Here is a 25369-nt window from a genome sequence, read left to right on the forward strand (position 1 = left end):
TTTATTCCGAGGTTGTTCGTTGCACATGGAGTTGTTCTGCCATCATGCTCGTGTTGTTTCATTGTTCTGCTTTTAAGGTGTCCCCCCCCCTTTCTTTTTGAAAGGCAGAAGTGAAGTGCATGCTAAAAGACAAGGATGCATTTCCCAGTGATAAAATATTAAAATTCTGAAGTGCTCCTCCTAGTTATTCTGGCATAGTTGTTTCACTGTGTTATATGGGTGCTACCTTCTCGAGGAGAGTGTAGTAATTCAGAGAGAGGTCTGAATGACTTTAGTCCAAAGCTGAGGTTATTGTACCAGAAGATTTTACTGTAGAGTGATGTGTGCTTTTTGCAGGGATTTAAATTAAGAACATGATGTTGTGGCTGAATGTTGGACTCCGTCAGTAAGAGGATAATGGGCAATACTATCTAATTAAATCCAGAACAGTTTAAAGAGCTGTGTGGGAAAAGAGAGAGACAGCAGAAAAATGGGCATCATTGCATGGGATTCTGTAGCAAAATCTGAATCGGAATTCCTTCACTGTGAAATAACAACCAAATTCCCCAGTTTTCCTTGACTCTTCCCAGCTGGCATGCAGATGGCACAACAGGCCATCTTTCAGCAGAGGAATGCAGAACTTCTTCTCAAGAAAGAAAGATCACAGACACACATTCTAGTTTCCTCTGAAAAATTGTATATGCTTCCTTCATCAGTTGCATAAACAACAACTAAACTTGATGAGGTCAAAGTTTCCATGTGTGTTCCGACTCCCTACGTTTTATGAGCTGCAGTTCTTTCCTGTCTTGTTTGCATCTAGAAAATGCTTTTAGAATCGTATCCTTCCAATCATATCCTTAACTCGTTTTGTGGCCAAGCCTTCTAGCTTTAACAAATACAGTTAGTGCTTCCACAGAGTACCTATATGTGCAAGGGCTTGACAGAAACAAGGGCCAAATATTCAAATGTCTTTAGATAGCCACTCCCAAAAGGAGTAATAAATGAGCTAAGTTGGTGCTTAGGCTGGAATACTCATGAAAGCCAAGAACTGGTGTTAGATCATCTTGCGGATTCTCTGTAGCCTGAGAATATCATTTTCTCTCACTAGACATCGATTATTTTTGTTTTGGTTTTTTTCCTGCAAGACTACACTGAGAAACTGCGTGGAGTTTACAGTTGAAAGATCATGGCAGACAGAAGCTGAATGTTTGGCTTTAACAACAGACTTGTGGAAATGTCACTGTTGTTTATTCTTTGGTAGAGCCATCTCTTAACCCATGATCACATGAGGGAACTTTACTTTTCTTTTTTTTTTTTTTTTTTGAATAAAGAGAAGCAAAAAGAATTCCATGAATTCTAAAATTAGCAGGATATGTATTTTAACTTGAAAGTAGATCTGATGGTGGAAGAACCTTGCCCACATCTCTCTAAAACCAGTAGTATTGTTTAGGAGAGTATTTTATCACAATACAGTTTTGTTCCCAGACTTCTGTACATTCGAAACTGGGTCTGCTGGCTGCTGCCGCCGCTGCCGTTTCCAACTGTCACACAGCAGGAGGGTTTCCAAGAAGCAGAAGTGAACAGCGGGTAGAGCTACATGGTTTCTGCAACTAATTCAGAGGAAAGACAGCTAGTGACTCCCGGTCACGGTGCGCGGAGGCTGCTGCAGGCTGCGATGGAGAGTTGCGGCCAGCCACAGACATAGTTTGCTTGGGAAGTTCCTTGGGCTGATTCTGGATTGATACCGGAGGGTCAGAGCGTGCTTCCAGACACACAAACCTGCAGCGGAACCACACGTCGCCTTCGGCAGGGCACATGCATGCGTCTGAAGAGAGAATTAGCCTTCACGTTTTTCTCACTACAGCTCTGTCCTTGCCTCGGCAGGACACGATCTGTCAGGGCTCAAGCTAGGAGAGCAGTGTATAGCTCACACACTGCCGCGCGGTGTCTGCAACAGCGGCCCTCGCTCATCGTGGCTGCCCGGTCCGTACGCGGTCAGAGCTGCTTCCTTCCAGGGCCAAGGCCCGCTCCCGCCCCGCAGCCGTGCTGAGCGGCACAGCTCGGAGAGGAGTGCGGAGCTGTCGCCGCCTGTCATTAGCGTTGCTCTCCGGGCCGCCGGGGCTGTGCTGTCTTCGCTGGGCATGTCGCAGCTGTTTAAGATGCTGTTGGATTTTTTTCAAATCCCAGTGGACTTTTAGGAAGAGCAAAACCTGTTGGTTTGTTAAAAAGTGTGCCCTAAGTAGCACTGAAAAATAAGAAGCGTTAGTACTACTGGAATGTTATCTGTTATGGGCATTATTTTCTGTATCGCTTACAGTTTGGGAGTGTTTTACAAAGCTTCCTTGCACTTTGATAGGAGAAAGGAGCAGTGCCAGCTTCCAGCTCTAGTTTGTATCACGGACCCCCCCCCCCCCCCGCCCCGTTCTCTGCAATAATAGTTACCTGAATTATTTTGAATAATGACAGCAAACTTAACTCTCCCTGAAAGTTACTTGTGGGGCATATTTGCTTGCAGTGTAACTGTGCTTGTTTTGACGTATTGAGTTTTCTTTGGGGCTACTTCATAATACTTTATTTAGTCAGATTAGTGAAGCTTTGCTTCAGGCTTACAGGTTGTTGGATTTTTCGTTTGTTTGTTTTTTGGCACTGCATAATCAGTCTACATCCAAAATATACATAATAAAATAGGATGCTGAAGACTCATTTGCATTGTTAAGAGTCATAAAATGAAATATCACAGGGTTTCTGTTTCATTAAAAGGAAGTAAAGAAAACTTAGTGCACTAGACAGTTCTGTAATGTGCTTCATTTTGTACAGTGTTTCTCTGAGAGTATTGTATTCAGTTATCATCCCTAATGACTGTCATGCATTGAGTCACACTGTCGTTTTTTAAGAGCTTTTGTTTTTCATTGTTTGTTCTCAAAGTTATATTATGCCACGTACCATTTTATATTTTATGCACTGGTCCAGGCTATTTAAAAATATTTTTAATCCTTTTAAGAAAACTAAAATAACTTTGCTCTGAGGAAGAGGTGGTACATGTGTTTCAAGTATGCCTGGCAGCTGCAATGAACTGTTTCCTCCTCCATCTAAAAAGGTGTAGGTCATATTTCTTGAATTTTAGAGTATTCAAAGGTGGTAATCCTTGCATGCTCTTGCATTAGTAATTTCTTTTACCTATTCACCATGAATTGCAGGCCATTAAAATTGTCAAAAGGTAATTTTGTTGTTTAAATAATTTTGCAGGTGAGAGAGAGAACTATTGCTACTTTCTCAAAAGTGGGAAAAGTCAGGATAAAAATATGAGAGAGGTATGAAGAGAAGAAAGGATAGATTTCTTATTTTATTCCAATAGATTTACATTACGGATGAGAACAAACAAGCTACTTTAATTAATATGTTATTCAAAAGTACTGGTTTGGTTTGATTAAATCTCTGTCCTACCAATCGCTATTTGTTGCTGTGTTCGTTTTGGATTTTTTCTTTGTGTTGTTTTTGTTTTTTACTGTTTTATTCTTTACTTTTGGATGAGACGAGGCAAAGTACTCTGTCTTTTAAGGATTTGATAATGTTCCTTACAGAGCTTTTATCCTAGCTGCAGCCTTTGACTGCTCATGTAGTATTTGCTGCACCAAAAAATCCTACTCAAGATGTGTCAGAATGGAGACTCAGCTAATGCAGCTCCAACATCAGTATGGTCAGACCCTCTCCTGAGCACAGGCAGGGGTTGTCTTCATGGAGAGGACTCTGCTCTGGTAAGCTCATGTAGGAACGTTGTATTAAGTGCAGAGAAAGGTATCAGAAAACTTAGCAACCAGCCAAGTTTCTGTTTACTGTGAATCTTTTGTGCACTTCGATCTTGGCTAAATTTATACTTCTACCTTTTTCCTTCATGAACAACAAGCACCTTTCTGAAATTCTTCTAAACCAGATGGCTTTTGTACACACACAGGTATAGAAATACTGAGGATATTACTTTTTAAGAATATGGACAGTAACATTTTTCTGTCTCCCTCTTGGAAGCAAAACATTTTTGCTGAAGTTTTCTCCAAAGTAATCGATCTTATGTTGACACCTGAAAAGGTTGGCCTTCAAAATCAGCAAATAAGGAAGCAAGTGTGAAATGCAGGAGATTTTTAACAATATGTGCTGCTACTTGCTCCATTTACATTTGTCATCAACACGTAGGTATGTTCTTTAGCAGTTTGCTGTTAATGCTGGAAGATTTCCATTCAGTGGAGCCAAAGGATTCATTTCTCCTGCTTTTGTCTGCTCCAGAAAGATTTCTTTTATTATGGCTTCTTTTCATGGCATTTGAATCAGGATTATGCAGCCCTGAAGCATTTTGCGGTTACACACACTTATTGGGGGGGGGGGGGGGGGGGGGGGGGAGAAAAATATTTTCAAAAGCAGTTCTGTGAGTAGCTATGTAGTGATTGAAGCAGGAACTTAGCACCAAAAGGTGTTCCCTTGTTACCAGATTCCCAGAGAGCCCAATAGATTTGAATTGTCAAAATGTAGCATTAAGGGATCTTGTCTAGATTTACACGGAAGAGGTAGGACTTACTAAGTGTTTATAGGAACAGCTTGCCTTCACTTTTCCCTTCTTTACACTGAGGAAAAATGCACAGGGACTTTTTTTCTGGAAATGGCAGTAAACTGTAGGATTATTAGATAGGGCAGTTAAGAATACTAATGAGAAAGCTGCTTTGTTTGCAAAGTTCGTAGGTGCCTTCTGGAAAGGATTGCTGAAATCAATTTTGAGTGAATTTTGAGCCTCTCTCAAGCAGTCTTCTGCTTCTAATGAAGTCTTATTAGGTGTTTAAGGGGGAAAAATAAGGCCCATCAGTGAAAGAGTTGTCTCTGTCTTGTTGTCAGATCCAAGAAGAGCATAAAATAAGTTACTTAACAGTTATTAAACAGTCTAAATATCTACTATAAAAGGCCTACTCTACCCGTCATTACAGGGGGACAGGATTTGGCAAGAGAGCTGTGTGGGTCGCCCAGTCTCTCGTGAATCCCCTGAAACCCGCAGCTGCGTGGTCATGCCCCCCCGCCTCCCCGGCGCTGAGCCCCCGCGTGTGACCTAGGCAGTCCGTCTGGCTGGCTGGGCGCCCTCTCGGACTTTGCGATTGGGGCCGAGTTATTTGGCCAGCCTGCAGCCGGGAGAAAGAGCGTGCACCCCGCTGTCACGGGATGCTGAAGCTTTTTTGCTGATGTGGAAGCCGATTCCCTCCATGCAGTCAGCTGTACTGAACAGGCAGGCGTAGTACGTGAGTGGAGAAAATCCTTGGCTCTGCGATGAGACTGTGCAAGATGCCGAGCTGCAGCACTGTGTAGCGGGACGGCTTTTGTGGGGCCAGGAGGGGAGGGAAGAAAGGCTAAAAACCTCCCAGCTCCTGCGCTGAATGCACACCTGTCCCCGCATCGAGGATGCAGAGACTACGTCTACTGTTTGCTTGCAGATTCCAAATTGTGATTTTTTTTTTTTTTAAGCACTACAGAGTTAGATAAAACATTGCATGCTCTCAGGAAAGAAAAGATGATTAAGGATTGATTTTTGCCTACATGTTAGAAAGATTTGACAGGAACAGAGTTAATAAAATTCTGCTGAGCATTGTGTCTTGGTTCATATTCAGCTCAGGGCTATTCCTCCATGAAGTCTATCAGAAAAAGATTTATTGATGGCACAAATGTTTCTCTCAACATTTAAAAGGCACACTTGACACATGTTAATGTTAGTAGGTTGCATGTAATCTGGAGACACAAATGTGGTCATTTTGTGAAAAAGATCCTGAAGATGTTTGCTTGCTAATGTAATTCTAAAATAATCCTTTATTTACAAAGTACTATTGAACAGAAGAAAGAAGATTTAAGTTTAACATGAAGAGATTAGGGTGTTAACCCAGGATATGAAGTCCGTGTATTTAGATTTCCTCTGCCACCGTTCTGTGAGCCTTACCTGCTGGCTGGGACACCTGCCCTATAAAATGGGGGAACTAATGCTATCTTGATGGCGGCGATATTGTCAGGATAAACTGATTAATGATTGTTTAGCTTGTAAGTACTGTGATAATGGTGCATAAAGGTGAAACTGTCTGCTTGCCCACTAGTCTGGCATAACTTTCTTAGAACAGCACTAGTTACGATAAGTAGCATACAGAGTATTTCAATAAAAATAGGCAAGAATGTTAGTTATGTAGAAATATATTCTGTTCTTTCAATTGTTTGCAATCAAAGATTGGAATGAGATGTATTAATAAGCTCTTGTGTTTCCTTCCTAGAATTACAACAACAGCTGCTTGTATGATGGACCTACGGAGATATCCGCTGGATGAGCAGAACTGCACGCTGGAGATTGAGAGCTGTAAGTACTTCTGCAAATCCTACTTATTCTCTGGTCAACTGCTTCAGACTTTTTATTTCCGTACTTATTTATTTATTTATTTATTTTTACATGCTACTAACCTAGTTGTCTTTATGTCTGATGATATTTAGATCCTTGTAAACACATGCAAAAAAATAGCTTTCCAGAAGGATTAGTAATTTGTGGCACAAGGATTAGCAAAAGTTATTCTGTGTTTTGATGGACAACTTTCAGCTTTAAAAGTCTCATTCAAATGCCTTGTTGGAGTTCATGTGAGGAGCGTGAGGATTATTATCAGTTCTTTATCCTCCTCTACTGCTGAACTGTGCTGCTGCTTGTTTCCATTTTTAAATGATGACAAGGGTTAGATTTGTCTCTGCAGTATGTGTTTTGCAGGTTTTTTATATTCCCTGTTCTACAGTTAAAATTTCAATGCTCATGAAATGCAGTCTATCATGCTTGCTGATTTAATAGCTGATCTCTCTACCAAGCTTTCTATACAGATAAAATTTGTGCTGTGAACTGAAATTCCATATAGCTTTTCTCTGAAAACTCTTTAGGGAATTCTAAGTACATCAGAGAAAAAAACAATTTATGATCACTTTTATAAAGACAATATTGCATGCATGCATTACTTGACACTCTAATTAACACTGTGTCAGCAATTTCAAGATATGTTTCCTTTTTCAGGAGACCTGTAGATAACTCACCTGGGGAATATTATTACGTCCAATGTGGCAAGCAAAATGAAAATTAATGGCATGTTTTAAGGTGCACACACAGAAGTATGTGTATTTTTAAAAACTGTTTAAAAAGAAATTACACTTGATCAATGTGTACACTAGACTTCAAAGTGATGGTAGCTTTTGCTGCAGTCTAGCAGGGATGTGGTTCAGCTGAGCTTCTTTTTCCTAGTCAAGAAAGCATTTAAGTATATACTTTAAACTTGTTTTCAGTTTGATTCATTTTGGTGTAATTTAAATGTGTGCTAAAATCCCTTGTCAATTATACTTGTGACACTTCTGCCTGGAATAATTCACATGCGTAAAGTAAACAAATTGAGTCTTTATCATTAAAGTTCATTCCTTGCTCTGTGCTGAAATACATAATCAGAAAATGTGATTATGGACTTTGCTCTTTGAAAAAAGATAAATGTAAAATCTTCATTTTATTGCAGTTGACTACAGAATTCATATTGATTGAATTTGATTCGGGATTTCGTAACTGCAGTCTTTTAAAATCAGCCTCTACTGTGCTGCTAATATGAGAGAAGAATTCTGTACTGGCATAATTGCGTTCAGGTCTGGAGAGATTTTCACTGGGAACATGGCTTAGGCTTCCTATGTCAGCGTCTTCTAATCATTACTGTAGCGAGGACCTGGAATTTGTCTTTTTTACAATTGTGTGTGTAAGGCGGAAAGCTGGAAGGTTTTCCGTGAAAGCTGCCTGTTTCCAAAATTGTTTAAACACAGTGGACGCAGTCTTACCATCTCTGTGCATACGGCATGTGCGTGGTATCAGCAGGGTGGTATGTTTTTTCTTTCATTTACTTGATTCAATGTCTGTGTGTATGAGGAATACTATGCCAAACAAACCACGACTTCTATTAGCTTATACCTTAAACTGTTGTTAGTTACATTGTAGAGGCAGGATTTTGGTAGAAAATTCTGAGAAGAAATTGTCAATGATTCTTTGGGCATACGCAAGTAAGGCTTCCTCTGTTTCAGCTCTGGGAACGTGCATAATCCCCTGTATCCTGATAGCTGTGAATTACTGAGATGCCTCAATCTCCTTGGGATTCACAAACTAGACACTCCCCTTCCTGTCATGACTGTAGAACCCCCTCTGGGAAATATTACCAGAAAATACCTCAGAACTGAACATTAAATGAAGTATATCCCTGCTTTTCAACAAAAGCCTGTGCTCTCGGTTCATACTTGGAATGGGGACCTCTGGGTTGAAATCCCCCTTTTGTCTGATCTGGGGTAGAAGTTGAACCCAGGTGCCTTATGTTGCAAGAAACAGTCCTGGAAAACTGGGTGCTGAGATCTTCTCTTGAAATTATTTTTCCACTTGATATAAAGAGTAGTGTATTCATTGGATCATGGAGAGGGTGGGAGTCAACTTAGTCTAGTAGTTAGGATGCTTACAGAAGAGCTCCTTTGTGGATCTGTCTGTGTTGCAGCATCACAAAAGCAGAATGGATTTAAAAAAGGACACTGTATGCAGCAAGCCTATTACTGCAGTTGTAAGGGCCACTTAAGAATGTGGATAGAGGTGATGCTTGAACCATGCTTTGGAATGCTTTTGTGCTGCATTAGAAAATATTACACTTTACCTGGATAGAGTAACATGTATAAAAACCTGAGTCTCTCTAATCTTTATAAATTGCTTCAGATGAAATGCCTCTTAGATAGGTAAAGTAAATAAGGCTGAAAATGATCACCTGAGTCATTTGGTGTAGGTACTCAAGTCTTAAAATCCCTCCCTTGAACTGGTTAAGCTCCATGTTAAGAATTAGCTCGTTTTCTTGCCATGTCGATTCTATTGGATACCTGTTTCACAGCTCTTCTTCTGTGATGGTTAGAAAAAGGTTTCTGAATTCCACCCCAAGTGTTTTCATGGCCAAGAAGGCATGAAATTATACTCATTCCTTGTTCCAACAATGTTTCTGAGTTTAATGTCTTCTCCAGCCCTGCTGTGACTTTCATAATATATTTAAAGAAAGCAGTCATATTTTCTCATAGTTTTCACTTCATTAAACTACACATGCATTCTCATAAGAGCTAATTCTCCATTTCTCTTAACGTGCTAATACTAGTTTCTGCAGCTGCTAAAGTTTGAATTCATCATTCTTTAGTATGAATGATTAGTACTACATAGTATCCCAGATTAAATCTCTATTATGCTATGAAAGTAATCCTGCCCTTTCTTCTAGACTTGATCCTAGAGGCTGCTTTGCCTTTCTTCACAGCCGCATAACTTTCACACATAATCACCTTTTCTGGACCAGTACACAGTAAGGTCTTTCCCTTCCTCATTCGTTCTCCAGCAGAGGCTCTAGCTTTTGATAAGATTTTTTTGCATGGTCCTAAGAAAACATGACTTAGCATTTCATAATACTGTTCACACTGAATCAGTGTCCTTGATATTGCTACAATCCTCAAGGTTTTCCAGTTCTTGCTTTATTTGTTCTGATCATTCTGTCTTACAGGTGCCTGTAGATTTTGTTTCATTAGAAATTTCATTAGCACACAAATATTAAAGAAGAATATTAATGCCAAGAAAGAGTGTGAGGAGCTTTGCTTATAATCGTTCCCTATACTGAGTGTGATCTCTGCTTTCAATGTGGTACAATTTCCTATACATTTTTATACACATTTACTAATGGTCAGTTTTTAAGATGGTAGTATATCAAATGCTTTAATGAAGTCCAGTTTACATATACTTTATTTTAAAAAAGGAGTGATCATCTAGCTAGATCTGTTTGCATTATTTAAGCTATGATAAATTTTCTCCCAGTCTCCTTCCATTCCTTCTCCTTTTTCTCCTTGCTTCCCCCCCTCCTGTTATTGATATCAGAGTGACTGGCTTCTTGTTAGTTGCCTATACCACTTTTTTCACGTCATTGTGTCTGCTGAAGTTTGTGGCCATCATTAAATTTAATAAAAGTTAATCTAGATTTGAACAAATCTGTATTAATTTGCAAATTAGAAATTATGATAACAAAGGGTTGTATGTTAAAGGTAAAATATGAATAGAGGGAGGTGGTATCATCAATTAAGAAATAGAAGGGGCAGCATTTTTGTAATATCAGCTGAAGATAGTATTAGTGACATTAGATGCTGAAAGTGTAAAAGAGGAGTATGCCCCATTAGTTCAGAAAGCATCAATTTTGAGAACTTGAAACTGTATTTTTTCACAGATAGGTATCTACATCTCTGTGATGATTCTTTGCTTTCCTCAGCCTTACAGGGCAGAAACATATCAAATGTTTGTTTTCCTCTGATACTTCTACATCTATAGGCCATCTTTTCCAGAGAGGTCTGATCTGAGCAGTTTTGGTTCTGCCTTTCTTTTTTATTGACCAACATACTAAATTGTGGGATTACAATATCAGAGGGAAATCAATTTTCCAGTGTATTCACTTTTTCATTTTTTTCCTTTCCCAGCTTGCAGACAACAGAAAACTCTTTCCTTTTCAGCTGAATACTGACTTCACTCAGTAAAATACCTCTTTGTTCTCATCCCTACCTCTGCCACTGTTGTATGAAATGTTGAGTTTCTGATGATGCTGTAGAACAATTTTGTTTCTTCACTCTCTCCTGCCTCTCCATTTGAAAGTGAGAATTACAACTGTTCAAAGAAATCTGATAGCTAATCAACCATCAGACTAGAGGGAACTCAAAGGCAGAAAGAAGTACTAGGGAGTTTGCAGAATTCTGGTTCATATTTATATAAATAAATAGATAAATCCATATTGCACGTCCTCTAGCGTAAAAGAGGGAAATGAGTGTGGATTTTCTGAATAATTTTCAAATGTAGCTATTCAATATTCATCTGGTACATTTGGACCTTTGTCCATTCCAATTGTATAGTGACACCTAAAGGCATGGAAATTCACTTCAATTCTTTTTTTTTTCTCATTTCATGATAATGTGTTTGGCATAGCTATATTTATATTGCTCACGAGTCATGGGCTATACTGAGGTATCATTCAGAAACTGCCTGCCTCCTGAAGACGGTATTTTTCCATTTTCTTTGTTGCTCTTGAACAAACAAGAACTTACTGAGTTTCTCCTTTGAAGCATATTCTCAGAAACTTTTTTGGTAGTGTATTAAAGGTGTGCTATAAAAATAAATCTATTAAAATCCTGTGGTCTGAGGCCTTAGCAAGCAGGGAGCTTGCCACTCATGCTTATTGAACAGGAGAAAGGGCAGAGTCTAGAGTGGAAAAGAAGCCAGAAAGAACAGAATAGGGAGAACATCATTCCTCCCAGTGGCTGTGCAGACCAGCATCAAATGTTTCCTAATTGGATCCTCTGAAGGATCATCACCAAGAGAAACAGAAATCATCTTCCTGTGCTGGAGGTGACTTTACAAATATGTTTAAGGCACTGAAAAAAATCATAGATACCTTTTGCTGAAGCCTTGAGTACTTTGCAGATGGCTGCCCTGGTCATCAATCAAAGCTATAATCGGGTCCCGTAGGACAAATGATAATGCTCCCAGAGCCAACCAGGCAGTACTTGTCTGGGTTAGAAGCAGATGTGCTTGACGCCAGGCAAGTAACTGCTGGTTCCCGGGATGTGGAGCGTTCAGCAGAGGAGGCTAGTGCAGGAACATGTCACTTTTGACATGTATGCAATAATTGGAAAACTGAATATGAGAGTTTTGGGCCTTTGGAGGTTAGAATCTTAATAGTGGTTCATTTTTTTTTTCTTTTTTTCTTCACTTCTCAATTTTATCATGTAAGCCTTTGTCCCTTCAGCTAAATCTTTTTTTGCAGAGTGGCCCTTGTGCAAGGAGAATATTCCTCTATCAGTAGAAGTTGACATTACTACCAAAGTTCCCCCTTTTCCTCCTTGTGCATCTTCTGTACATTTGGATGTCTTAATTTGGACTATGGCAATTCAACCTGTAGAGCACTTTAGAGGAAAAGAAATGCATTGAGAAAGAGTAATGAATCCCCCATTTGTACTCATGCACTCTGGCTGTTTCATCAGCATCACTTTGTAGCCAGGGTTCCTTGGGACAGGTATGGCATTCTTTGGTTGTCCTTAGTAATTTTGTCTCAAGTATATCTTAAAAAAAAAAAGAAAGAAAAGAGGTACAATTTCAGTGGTGTAATGCACACTGGTAATTAATAGGACATCCTTGACTCCTCTTCACTTTGTAGGTAGGATGATTCAGTAAGGACTGAAGAAAGAGTAACTGACTCTCGTGGCTAGTCTGAAGAGAGGAAGTTTCAGCTAACCATCAGTCCACGTGATGGGGACAGGCTGTGTATGAGTGAAACAGTGTTTGCAAGGTTTTTGATTACCAAGCATGGACCACCTCCGGGGACTTCAGCCAGACCTTCAGAACTCACATGCAAGACGTATTTTTCCTATTACCGTATGGGCAGGCAAGAAGGAAGTCCTGCCTCATGTTTTCTTTTTCTCAGTGTGTCTTTGCAACAGTGCGCATCTTGGAAGCTCTCATAACACACACAGGAAGCTGTGCTGTATGCAGAGGAGCAAATGGTGATACAGAAGCCCCATGCAAGCTTCTTAATGCTTTGAAGCAACCTAAAGTTAATTTTTGAAGGGAATCTAAGATATTAATATCTAATCCCTACTGATCAGCACTGGACAATGTAGGCAATGTAGGTTTCTAAAGAGAAGTTCATAGCTTGAAGTTCACTTTTAAATTGTTCCACAGTTGACTGTGGAGAAAATAAGGATCATAAAGATAGACAAAATGCAAGCCATTTTAAAATTTCCAAAGCATTTTGCCTTTAACCAGTCTAAGTTGTGGTACCTTTGCACTTTCTTCACCTAACCCTACTTTTTACTGGGGAAATAGGAAGCAAAAAGGGCCCAGTTCAAAGGGTCCATATTCAGATAGCACCTGTTTCATTTGCTAAAGGTTTTGGAAGAACTAAATATCGATGAGGGCATCTCTGATCACATAAAAAGATGCCATCCAAGAGAAAGGCATGTAGTTCTAAGGTTTCTCTGATAATCTTATACACAATCAATTAAGTGGAAAGGTGGAAAGCTGATGGCTCTGGTACTTCACAGTCCTGTTTCCAGAGTGAATTTTATAGGGTAAATGTTCACTTTTTTTCTTTTCTAAACTGAGTCGTAGGATCTGTCAGTTATACCATTCCATGCTTCAGGCAAATACTTTTGTGTAGGTCTAATGTTCTTTTCAAACACCTTGTAAACTAGTCATTTGAGAGAAAGAAATACTTAAGAGAGTTACAAGACAAAGATATTTGAGATACAGTTATGTACCTTAGGTCTGCATAGCATGTGATCTGAGGTTGTTACTTATTTTTATTATTCTACTTGGAGCAGAAATATTTTTATTATAAAAGTGCTGTAGTTAAAACAGTTTAAAGCCTTGGTTGGGTCAGTGGGCAATTTGGGCAGAATTCTTGGTGGACATGAAGTCTGTCAGTGATGCACACTGCTCTTCTAAGTTCTGTTTCGGTTTAGGCACGAAAGCAATTGCCAAGTCAAACAGTAGCTTGCTTGCCTGAGATTTGCACTATCTGCCTGGTGCTTTGAAGAATGCTGGGCCTGATCATTAGTATTGATAAAATTGCAGTTGAAACTACACAAATCTCCCTAAGGGGCAGAAAAAATATGCTCAGTGCTCACACAATCGTCTTCCTACTAGCAAGATGGCATCTTACATAGTCTACTGTTGTTCCTGGTAGTAAGTAGCCATTCTTTTGAGAAGGCAATAAAGCAAGTGGAAAAGCAATATTCTAATCACTGGGTTAAGGTGGCAGCACTTTTTGAGTTTTGGCCTAATGGTACATTAATTTGTCATATGCTTTTCTATAATACAGAATGTGTAGGTGTATATGTAAAATAAAGTAATAGATACATAATTGTTTGTGTATCTATGTATAAAAAAAAAACACAAAGAAAAGGTATTCTATGCTTAATTCTCAAACCATGGTTAAATTTACTTAATTTGTCCGTAGACAGCTATTGTTCATCAGCTGCCTTCTTGCTGCATGCCTCTGCTGTTCTAGAACCCCTGACATTTTAATGTCATACTGTCCTCAGGATATTTCTTCCTTATGCTTAAAATACGGACATTTTCCTGACAGAACCACAGCATTTAGGTGTCTTTCAACTCATTAGTGAGTTTTCTGTGTGTGTCTCGTAGTTAAGTAAACTACCTCACAACTCTGAAGGAGCTTGTTAACCATTTTGAGCAGGAGATTCTGGTCTTTCATGGGAAGTAGGTTACAATAAGTGCTTCCAAACCAAAAGTTGCGGCAGCTGTGGGTAATGTTACAGCTTTTATGGACACCTGTGAGGTTTTTGCAGATTGATAACAGCTAACATGTTTGACTGTGCGGTGAGATTTGAGAATAATCTTTTTTTTTCCGTTCTTTTTCCCCTTTTTAACCAGCAGAGCCATTACTGACCTACGATGTTTTGTTTCCATGTAATGTGTGGCTTACTCGGATCACACAGTTAGTGCTGAACAAAGGTTTATTCAGGACTTAATGAAATGACCTATATAGCACAGTGCCATTTGTAAATAATGCACTTACTCCAACCTCTGTCAAAAAATCTTGTATGTGGCATTCGTCTCTCCCTTGTAGATACAAATGGTAACACATACTTACTAGGTTGTTTTGGTGGAGGAATGAAATGTTCTTTAAGTGTTTGTATGTGGTGTGTAGTCTGCTTCAAGCTTTTGAGCTTTCTTTCTCGGATGTGTCCAATTTATGATGAGATGAGAGCATCTATTAGGCTTTCTGTGAGGAGCACAGAACCTCGCATATATTTTAAACCTCACATATATTTTAATCTATGCTTTAAAAAAACGGGCAGAATCTACATTTTTTGACAGAAGCTTAATTCAGTTACAACCCATGACTCATTACAGAACTAAGACACTGTGACAAATTCAGACTTAGGTCATTTATCTAACTGCCTGTTTGGAGTGGGAGTTTAAGGGTCAAGTGAGATTGCAATCCTAGTTGTTTTGGAGACTTTGAATATGCAAGCTTTCGTAAAAATTAAAAAGAAAATCCTTGATGGTTTCTTTCTTTCTTCCTGCAAGTTGGTATTTCATGCCATTCACAGATGTACAGAAATGTTCCTTCATTTTATAATTCCTATACATTATAGGTTTTTAGAGGAGAAAAAGTTAAAATTGCTTTTCCATTCTGGAGAGAAGACCATCCTTTTCTCTGTTAAGAAAATCAAAAATTATTGAAATAAATCACTGTGCCCACATGTTCAATATCAGGTTATCTTTTGAAGGTAAGTCAAAGTAAGAGGAGAGATGATAAGCTTCTGAAGGTCAGGTCCCAATTTTAAAAATAATTTTGTTTACATCATTGTCTTAGCAGGAAATTAGTGGAGTTGAAAGCTAATAAGGGGGTTATCCTCCACAGTATTGTTTTACTGAAAAAGTCAATTACCTTTTTCTAAATGAAATAGCTCTACCATGTTGAAGAAATTGTTATGAAATAGCAATATTTATCAGATGCTGGAATCACTTGACCTCAGGTCTTACGCTTCAGAGGGCAACTGAGATGGTAATTATTTCACAGTGATCTCATGCCTGTGTCTCATTCCTTTTGAGATCTCTGTATCTCCTAAGCATTATGAGAAGAACCGAAATGTGTTTCTACAGTCCTTGTGTTTCCTAAAATAGTTTCTTTTTGCAACATCTCTCTCTGTTTTGGAGAAAGTAAGTATCAATTTACTTTCACTGTGAGAAATCTAAATATGCTCCACTGATTCACCTTTTAACCATTGATCAAATTATATTCAACTCCTGATGTCTTTTGGAGGCAAAGAATCAAGAGTAGTCTGTATAGAAACTCAGAATGTCAAGCCTTTTATCTCCAAAAATAGTTGTTAACTCTTTATCCCCAATTTTAAAAACTAGGACAAACAACTATCTGGATACATTGGCTTCTGGAATTGAAGTATTAAGCAGTATTGTGTCCAGCTTCAGATATTCTCTTACTCATTGTTATGTTTTGGCAATGAGAAGTATTTTTCTTGGGTAACGGTACTTGTCCTTCATGCATGAAGTTAGATTACATGCATTTAAATAAAGAAAATTTTATTTTTAGACCAGTGTGTAAAACACATCTAGGAATAGGAAGGCAGTTGCTTGAGTGTAGTATCAGTCTGATCTGTATTTGTACTTGGCCATTGATAAGAGCAGTTGAAAGGGTTATGCCAGTGCTGTATTACTTACTCATTTTGGGGAAGGACTAGAAAATGCAGGTTTGGGTCATAAAAAAAATCTGTTTGCGGATTCAGGTGAAATTTGAAAAACAATTTTGGCCTGTTTAAAAACAACTACAAAAACACCAATGACAGCTCATACCCTACACTAGAAGACAGCACCGTTCCCTCCTTTCCCCTTTTTGCAGCAGTCAGAGACTTAGCTGGGATGTGGGAGTGCTCGTTCAGGTTGCTGCTGTCCTTGAAGAGAATTGAACTTGCGCCTTGAGAGAGAACCCGAGTGCTCAGACTGCCACGCGCTCTGGCTTGGGTCACTTCCCACTGATGCTGTTTGATTTGGTATCAATTCCTAGAGCAGGAATTGGAGCTTTGCCTCCCAAATGTGAGATTCACCTGATTAGGATCAGTGGCCCCAGCTGAAGAATAGAAATGTCTGTTTTCTCCTGCAGTTCTTTTTATTCTCTTAATTTCCTTTACTTTTCTTACTGGTGCTCAAATGCAAAATGTTTCACTTCTGTTCTTTTAACAAAAAAACATTGGTTTTTGAGGACAAAGAACTCAGAATGAACAAGACTTTTTTTGATTTCATTATGAAATGAGGATTGGGTGGAGAAAGGGCTGACTTTTCAAGTGAACAAGCCTGGGAAACATTACTTTACTTTGGTGAAATAACAAAGAAATTGAATTAGTAGAAGCAATTATAAAACTAAATGTTATGGGTTTTTTATTCCTTTAATCAATATATTGCACCTTTCTAATGATAAGTGCTTTGTGAAGCAAAGTTATTTTTGTTCATTTGCTCATGGTGTTTTGTACTGGGAGTTCAGACTGTTCAGAGACTGCCTTTGTCTAGCAAACACAAGCTGCTTTCTGTTGCTGGATACAGTCCCATTTTCCTGTGTTTTAAATCTGTGTAGTATAGAGTTCAGAGTTAGTAGTGCCTATGATAGCAGTAGTTCATTTAAAATGAATTCAGTCATAGCTTTATCCAACTTTTGGCGATGCTAGGGGAATCAGTTGTCATTTCCTATCAGTCTAAAGCTACTAGAATTGATGTGAGAAAATGCCATTGAGTGCAAGTCATAAAAGGAATACTTCACAAGGAGATTCTTTTAGCTTTAGAAGTATTCTTAATGCATATTGAATATTATGGGTGGTGTATGTGTTTGACATATTGTACAAAATTTTTTATGTAATAATTCAAGAGTTAAATATTCTATATGTGAAAAATTCTTTTAGCTCTTAGATAAGAATATTTCATACTTTCTCATGATGTGTATTTGTTCTGAGTCATGGCTGAATGCAAAGACTGCTTTTATTATTCTTAAGTATTCTCAAAAATGTTTTGTGGAAGAATGTTTATACAGAAAAGGATATGTAGTTGAGAAAAATCATAAAGATTATAGTCTCAAGCATTTATATTGTATTTATAAAAGTTTTTTTGTTTTTTTTTGGTTTTTCTTTTTTTGCTTATGGTTACAATTTATATGTATTCTTTTCAGTGTTGACTTTAATGTGTGGAAAGGGAAGTCACCAAGTAGGTTATTTATATATGCCTATATTTCAAGACATACTTCACTGAATAATTCAGGTCAGAAGGGACCTCAGGAGATGCCTAGTCCGACCTCCTGCTCAAAGCAGGATCAGCTCTGAGGCCAGACCAGGTTGCTCAGGGCTTTGTCTAGTCCAGTTTTGAAAAACCTCCAAGGACAGAGACTGCAAAACCTCTTTGGGCAACCTGTTCCAGTGGCTGGCTATCTTAAGAGTGAAGACGTTTCATCGTAATTGTGAAGAGTGACCACACTGTTTATCTGTTTTATCCTATCCCAGCTTGCCGCATCTGCGTATGAATTAAGGATTTACTGTTATCGGTCTGAAAATAGAATATAACAAGTGTCAGGCAATCTATATTGTAGAAGTGAAAAAGGAAGTTATAAGTCATGTAACTGAATAACAATATCACGGGAATGCTCTGAATGGATTAATGTATTGTATAAGTAGCTCTGTAATTTGACAAAGGCATCTATGAGTTAAAGTGATTTTTTTCATATATGTCCTCCTGACATAGTATAATCTGGTTCGTATCTCTGGATTCCATTGCACAGATTGCATTCCACCATACACACTGAAGCTTTTCAGTATGCCTTGTCATTCTCAATATCTTGTGAAGTTTTAAAAACTCTGAAAATAAGGATTATTTTCCCTCAAGTAATGGTATAAGAATTTTCATTACAACATCTGGCTCAATAGAAAGCTTCTCAATTTATTCATCTAAAAGGCATTTCCTTGAGTTCTGTAACTGCACAGTGTAGAAGTTAGCTTTACTGTGTATGGAGCCCAGATATGAATTGTCAGTTCTGCTGGAATATATTGGAAATGCATTTGTTTAGGTTACGGCTTTGGAATTTGTGCTATGTTGTATTTCTACTTTTCAGCTGCAGAACAATCCACTGCTCACATTCTGTATTGTACGAGCTTGTCTCATCTTGTGATTGATGTAGCCATGGTCACCAGAATTTGAGATGTCACCTCAACCTAGGCAATATTCTTAGATAATAACAGGGTAACATAACAGAAGAACAAGGAACTGATGAAAGTCAATATTCAGTCATACATCTAACAGTACACCTTTTCACTTTGGGTGTGCAGGTACTGTGCTCTAGAGGAGAAGAGTATGCAACATTGAAAGTAACATCTTCTAATAGCAATAGTCTATAGTTGTCATGAATGGAATTACATACCATGCTGAATCCAGGTACTTCTGCTGATGCATGAAAGATGATTATCCAAGTGTTTGATTTTTTGCATGGCCTAATACAACAATCTCCTGCTAAAATCACCATGGTTACTGTGTTTTCTGAAATTGTTAATTAATAATAAATATATATCAGAAATGTGTGTGGTCAATAGCAGACACAGCTTTGTTCAAGGTTAACACCTATGGCAGGCTGCTACAAGATCTAGTTTTATTAAAGCAGAGCAGGCACTCCTATCTTACTGTGTGGGAGCTCATCCATGCACATCTGGGGCTCTTCAAGAAAACTGGAATTTTTCTTCTCACCACAGCCCAGAATGGTCAAGTCACTTCAACAGCTTACTTTTGGAAGACTGATACGTACCCAAATGTTTCACAGTCAACCTGAGTGATACTGAAATGCTGGTAAGTAAAGTTTGCTTGTGAATTCTGCTGTTATTTTCTAGTTTCCTTTTAGTGCCTGGCCCTTGTAGCCTGTTACCTGACAGATGTTCTGTTGCTGTTTTGGGGAAATTCTGGAAAGGGAGGGAAAAATACAGTAGTAGATCCTTCTTTTCTGTTTAGGTATGGTCTATTTCTGTCTTTTTTCTTCTTTCTTTTTTTTTAGAGTTCAAGTGAGTCATGTAAGCAGTAACATCGGTGACTCACATTCTGTCAGAATTATTGTCGTAGGGATGGCATTATGCCAAGAAACTTCTCGTTCTTCACATACAACTAGCATGAACGTCGTGACACACAATGCAGGGAACTGGATGAGTATAAAGAAGTGGATGTGTTGCAGGTGTAATGCATTGGTACTGTAAGTTCCTTACATTCCTGTGGGTTACTTAGCTTTAGTGGTGTTGTGTATGTGTGTTAACTAGAGCATTCTCTTCCTTTCAGAACTACCGCAAGTCCAGGAAGACCCATGGTTCTGTTAGGTAAATATATGATACTTTCCTCCTGCAAAACCTAACTAAGTTCCTAACAAAGTTTGTTTTCTGCTGACCAAAAAGAACTAGCATTTGCTTGTTTATGTTTGTATTCAGTTATTATGGGAAGATAGCATTAAAGAAGTGGGTTTTACATTTTGCTCTGAGGGCAGAAAAGCCCCTATCTCACAGTGTATCCAAAATTTGTATTGTACCTTCTAACATGCTGTATGCAGCACAGCCTTCTATTTTCCTTTATAATGACTCCTCATGTGCTGCTGGTAATACTGTGGTATTGACTGTATGGATGTGGGAAACTTACATTATAAAATTGCAAGGTCTTTGCTAAATGCATTAGGTTTCTTAAAGAAATAAAAATGTGTTTTTAACTGATGTATCTGTGTGTTTCATTATGAGTATAAAGGAGTTATGAATACAAAAAAAAAGGGGGGGGGGGGACTTCCAAGTCTGCTAAGAGAAGATGGCTGCAAGAATAGAATTGCTAGCAGTTAGTTTTTCTGTGCACCTAGTGGTCCCTATGTACTAACCAAAAAATGGTCTTTTTATTTTGGTTGGGAGATCTTGGACGTGGTGCAGATACAAGTGGCATCTGTACTGTGCACGTGCCTGTCCATTTCTGCTGCTGGGTGATGCCTTTACAGACTTCCAGTCACCTTTTTTTTCCAAGTTCTGTCTTTTCACAAATGAACAGTGTGCTCCTATTTGCACACACTTGCGTATGTACTAGTTCTTCTTTGGCCTGGAAGCTGTACTCGGGGCCACACTGTTCTGTTGTTAGATGCCAACTTGTTTTTGATCTTAAGGAATATATAAAAGATATTTGATAGATTAGGTTATTGTGCCTCTTACAAATGGTATGACCTTAGTTTTTACCAAACAACAAATTGTAAATACATTGGTGCAGTTGTTATTAACGATGTTTTTCATGTTATTAATGGCCATATATGAAGAGGCATCTTAATCTATTCTTCAACTTTGGAAAGTACCTTAATATGTCTTGCTTTTACAGGAGGCCCTCCAGCATGGTTAAAACTTGTGCTTTCGCCTTCCGGGAATACTGAATCGCAGTTCAAAACTGGGGTAGGGTGCTTTATCTACTGCTTACCCCAGCCATTTCTGAGCAAGGCTGTCTTTTGACTGTCTTGTGTCCATGTGAAAGTCAGCAGATCTCTGCTGCCATTCCATTTTTCACTGACTCTGGGTTTAAAGTATCCGTAAGCAAATTATCTTTCTCATTTTTCCACCACTCACTCTGCAGGACTGGTACAGTATAGCCTCAAGGTGGAGTATTTGCAAATAGCAGTAACACTGATCACCTGCAGTAATCTTTCCTAATGTTGCAAACTGTAATTAAATTAAGGGCTTGTTATTTTAAAATATTTTGCATATGATCTCTTCCACTTTTAAAAGGCCATCAGTAAGGCCTGTCAGCAATTTACTGGGGAGATAGAAGGCAACAGAGAGGAATTGGATTGACACTTCAGAATTGTTTGAATTGTTTCAATGTACCGTATTGTTCAAGCAAAAATTTGTGACACTTGATCCCCTGCTCAGATAAGCCCTAGCTCAGCTTTTGAAAATTATCTCCTTGTAGGCATAGACAGTGTTTACAAATGTTAAGACTTCTGTTTTTATTTAGACTATTTGCTGTTGAATGTACAGAAGAACACAGTCACTTAGATTGATGTACCTGTATGCCAAGTATGTTGGCAAGGTTGGTTAGTTGAGTTTTTCAGGGGGAAGGAAAAGAATTTTAGCAGATTTGTTCAATATTTTAAAAACTTGACATTTTATTTAGGATTCTAGCTTTTTAAGAGACATCTGAAAAGTATTTGCAGAACATGACAGATCTACAGCATTCCACAGTAAAGCAAAGCAAAGAATTCATCTGACAAAAGAGCAGAGAGGGACTTTTACAGATGCAATGCTCAAAAGTACTTTGAGATATCCTGTTATGGCAAACAAATAAATGATATATTACCAACTGATTTTAGTGAGAACAAGATTATAGTGCTACTCAGATTCTCTGAAAAATCAATGTGATGCATAAAAAGTATTCCCCAAAGCATTTTTATTTAAAACAACCTGATACTGGTTTTAGTTTAAACTGTGTTCTATGCTACATAGAAAGGGAGCATCTCACTAAATAAAGTCTATTTTAAAAAAATAGTGAGATCAAGATTTTAGCTTTATCTAAATAACTTTTTAATACCTTGAAATATGAGTGACTGTATACATGTACCATTGTAGGAAAAAAGCTGTAGATGCCTGTTAAATTATGTTAAATTTTACAGTGGTACTCACAGAATGAAATGGAATTGAATTTATTCTCAATTCATTTTCCTCCCACTGTTCTTTAGAGGAAAAATTGACTAACAAGGTAGAGTCCAGAAACATGTAGATTCATCAGCATCAGCAAGGAGTCTTTATTTCCCTTTTTCTCCCATTTAAAAAGGAGACAAGAATGCTAGCACCATGAGTATGTTAACTAGATAAAATCTTCAAATACTATGGTCCAAGGCATTAGGTTTTTGAATTGTGAATATTTATTGCTCTCTGCCTACTGATTTAAAATATCCATCAGAACACATTAATATACGGACAAAAACTGAGCTACTTCTGTCCTAGATTTATGATTATTCCCGTTTCACCTAGATTCACTCACTTTTACAGATGCCTTGGTAGTTTCAATGACAGGGTGAGCAGTTTGATTCAACAGTGTGAATTATGTGGCAGTGGGTAGGAACGGACTCTTGCACCTATGGGAACAGCAGTATAAATTTTGTCTCTTTTACAGCTGTCACTCAGCAGAAACAAGTTTGGATCACAGACTAATACTGAAAGTAAAATATTGTGTGGGGGCTCTGAACCCAGTGTTCCCAAGGTAGGGTGCTAAGACAAGATATATATCAGACAGCTTTTGAGACACCTTACTCATTTGGCATTTTGTCTTAGAAGCAGAAGAAATCAGCTATAATACCCCTCCAAATCAGCATGCTTAAAGCAAAAAGCAAGTTAGCTCAGTATTAAATATCTCAAGAGAGAGATTTTTCTGGGCACATGAGGTGGCTGTGTGTTTTGTCATAGACTCCAGCATGGCAAAAACATTTATTTAATCTGAATATTCTCCGTTAGTTTGAGAGGATGGTAACGAGATTCACAGGATATAGACACTTCCGTTGCATAGCAGGACTTGAGGATCTCCTCAGGGGTTGGCCAGCTGTATTCTCCTAGGTGATTCCAGTCTGGTGTTTTTTCAAATCCGGTTGTGAACATAAGGCAGGCAGAGTTTCTCTCCTATTAGTTTTAGTTTATTCTTTATTAGTAAGGGTTTTCTACCTTTAGCACGAACTGATCTTGGTCTATGTTTGAAAAAGATTTGAGGACTAGAGCAGTAACTGTTACTCTTGCCATGGGCTGACTAGAACATGCTGGAATTTATGGTGAGATTTCTCCTTATTCAGGCCAAGTGCTGCTTTCAGAGGTGGTGATCCGAGTTCTTTAAGGGAAAACGCCTGCTCTCTAGCTCTCTTGACTAGATAGAGCAGACTGGAGTCTTTCTTTTGATCACTGTTTTTCAGCACGTGACTGGTTATCAGTATCAAACTCACTGGTTTACAGAGGGAATGAGTATGAGGATTATGCTGAAAAGCACGTATTTAGATACAGTAAATACTTACCTTAGTCTTGCTTTGATAAAGCTAAAAAAAGTGGTGTTCTCTTCTACAGCTGTAGTTGTGAAATACCATCTAATAGAACAATGCTGTATAATAAACAGCTTTTCTGTCTCTGCTTATAGAGAGTCCTGTACTTTTTTCTAGGTATAAAATTTGCTATTGTCAGAGGAAGAACTTTCCTGAAAGGGTTAATGTAGTTATCTTCCCTGTTTAAGCTATCATCTCCTGTGGAGTCAAGCTCCTGTGACCGCTTCTGTAGGTTTTCCTTTTTGGAATAGGAAAGCATCATCTTGAATTATAACTGTGATATTAAGATGGTCATTTGAGAGATGAGAAGGATCTCGGGTTATGTAGAAACAACATAATTCTGTGATATTATGTGTTCTTACTGGGAGAATACAGTGTTTTCGAATGTAGCATGTTTTCTTTAAATACAGTGATTTAGGCAACCTAGAGCAGCTGCTTGTTTTTTAAATCTTTTTCCCCTACAGGGATTTGGCTGATTGCGGGAAGTATTTTAGCCAGAAGGTAGAGTAAAGCTCACTGGGGAGACTCCAGCTGGGACTGAAAATACAGCATTGTTGGTTCCACATGATCATGATTTAACACATGAGGCCCTTTGACCAGCCAAAAATGAACTCAGTCTGTTAAAAAGAGATAATACCTTGTTTTAAGCATTGTTCTTAAAGGCCTACATTCTGCTATGGCACATGTAGATATATTTGCCACATTTCCTAATTTGCGTATGAATATTGGCTATTCCATGAGTGTTTGACCTTCCAAGAAGTAAGCTCGGCTATCAGGTCAAGCACTGTCATCCCTGGTGAGTTATTTTGAATAGATTACAAACAGCTTCCAAAGGAAGGATAAATGTAAGCATTAAATAATTATGCTGATGATGAGCAGGCAAGCCTTTTAGTTAGATCTTTCCTTATCTAAATTATTTTTCCGATCATGATAAAAATATCAAAGTATTCAATATGCTGTAAAAAATGTCTGAGCAAAATAGCAGATTCAGTTGCACAGAGAAAGATAATTAGCAGATAGTGCATCCATTTTCACAGAGTCAAAGAAGGAGGGCAGGTGAGCTGATGTGGAGCTCTGCGTACTTTAACCTGGACTGTTTTCAGTCCTTTTGTTATTTCAGTATCTGTCCACTGCATTGCAGCTCTCCGCAAAAAGGCGTATCGAACAGGAATTCAGTGTTGTTTTTTACAACACATCCTGCAGCGTACATGGAACTTTAAAGTTCTGATTTTACTTGTGATGGGGATGGCTGATGCTAGTGTCGTTTCTCAGTCAATGCAGGTGGAGGAGTCAATGGCTCTGGTGAGATACCAGGAGATGCAGAGTCCTTATCTGTCATTAAAATCTGACCCCAATAAATGGTGATTGAAAGCTCTTACCATTTAAAGAGGGCTGTGTAAGAAGGGAGATTCTCATCTGAAGACAGTGTTCTCACAGCTGGAACGCATGATCTGAAATTGTGCACACCTCTCTTCTGAACCGTGTTGCTAGTCTCTCATTATACCTATTATTGATGATAGGTGATGATACTTAAAATCTTTAAGTGTGTTTCTATTTTCCAAATAATTGCATAAGAATGGGAGAGTATTGTCATTCAAACTTCTCATTGAAGAAGCCAGTCTACTGAGTTTGATGGTTAATATTAGATGCATTATTTGGGAGGTTAGTCTCTCTTCTTTGAACTGCCT

General features: G+C 38.4%; 1 protein-coding gene and 1 long non-coding RNA gene across 4 annotated transcripts in view; both read left to right on the top strand.

Moving 5' to 3' along the window:
• Window positions 1–25369, top strand: part of GABRB2 (gamma-aminobutyric acid type A receptor subunit beta2) — a 179693-nt gene that overhangs the window by 92430 nt on the left and 61894 nt on the right. For all 3 annotated transcript variants that reach the window (XM_026117557.2, XM_026117542.2, XM_064520854.1), the window contains one exon: window positions 6264–6346. In XM_026117557.2, coding sequence (XP_025973342.1) covers window positions 6264–6346 — 83 coding nt within the window. The remainder of the gene's footprint in view (window positions 1–6263; window positions 6347–25369) is intronic.
• Window positions 19458–20345, top strand: LOC135330017 (uncharacterized). Its single transcript, XR_010391725.1, has 2 exons — window positions 19458–19844; window positions 19928–20345. It is a non-coding gene; the product is annotated as an uncharacterized LOC135330017 (long non-coding RNA).

The sequence above is a fragment of the Dromaius novaehollandiae genome, chromosome 15, assembly GCF_036370855.1.
Source record: "Dromaius novaehollandiae isolate bDroNov1 chromosome 15, bDroNov1.hap1, whole genome shotgun sequence".
NCBI lineage: Eukaryota > Metazoa > Chordata > Aves > Casuariiformes > Dromaiidae > Dromaius > Dromaius novaehollandiae.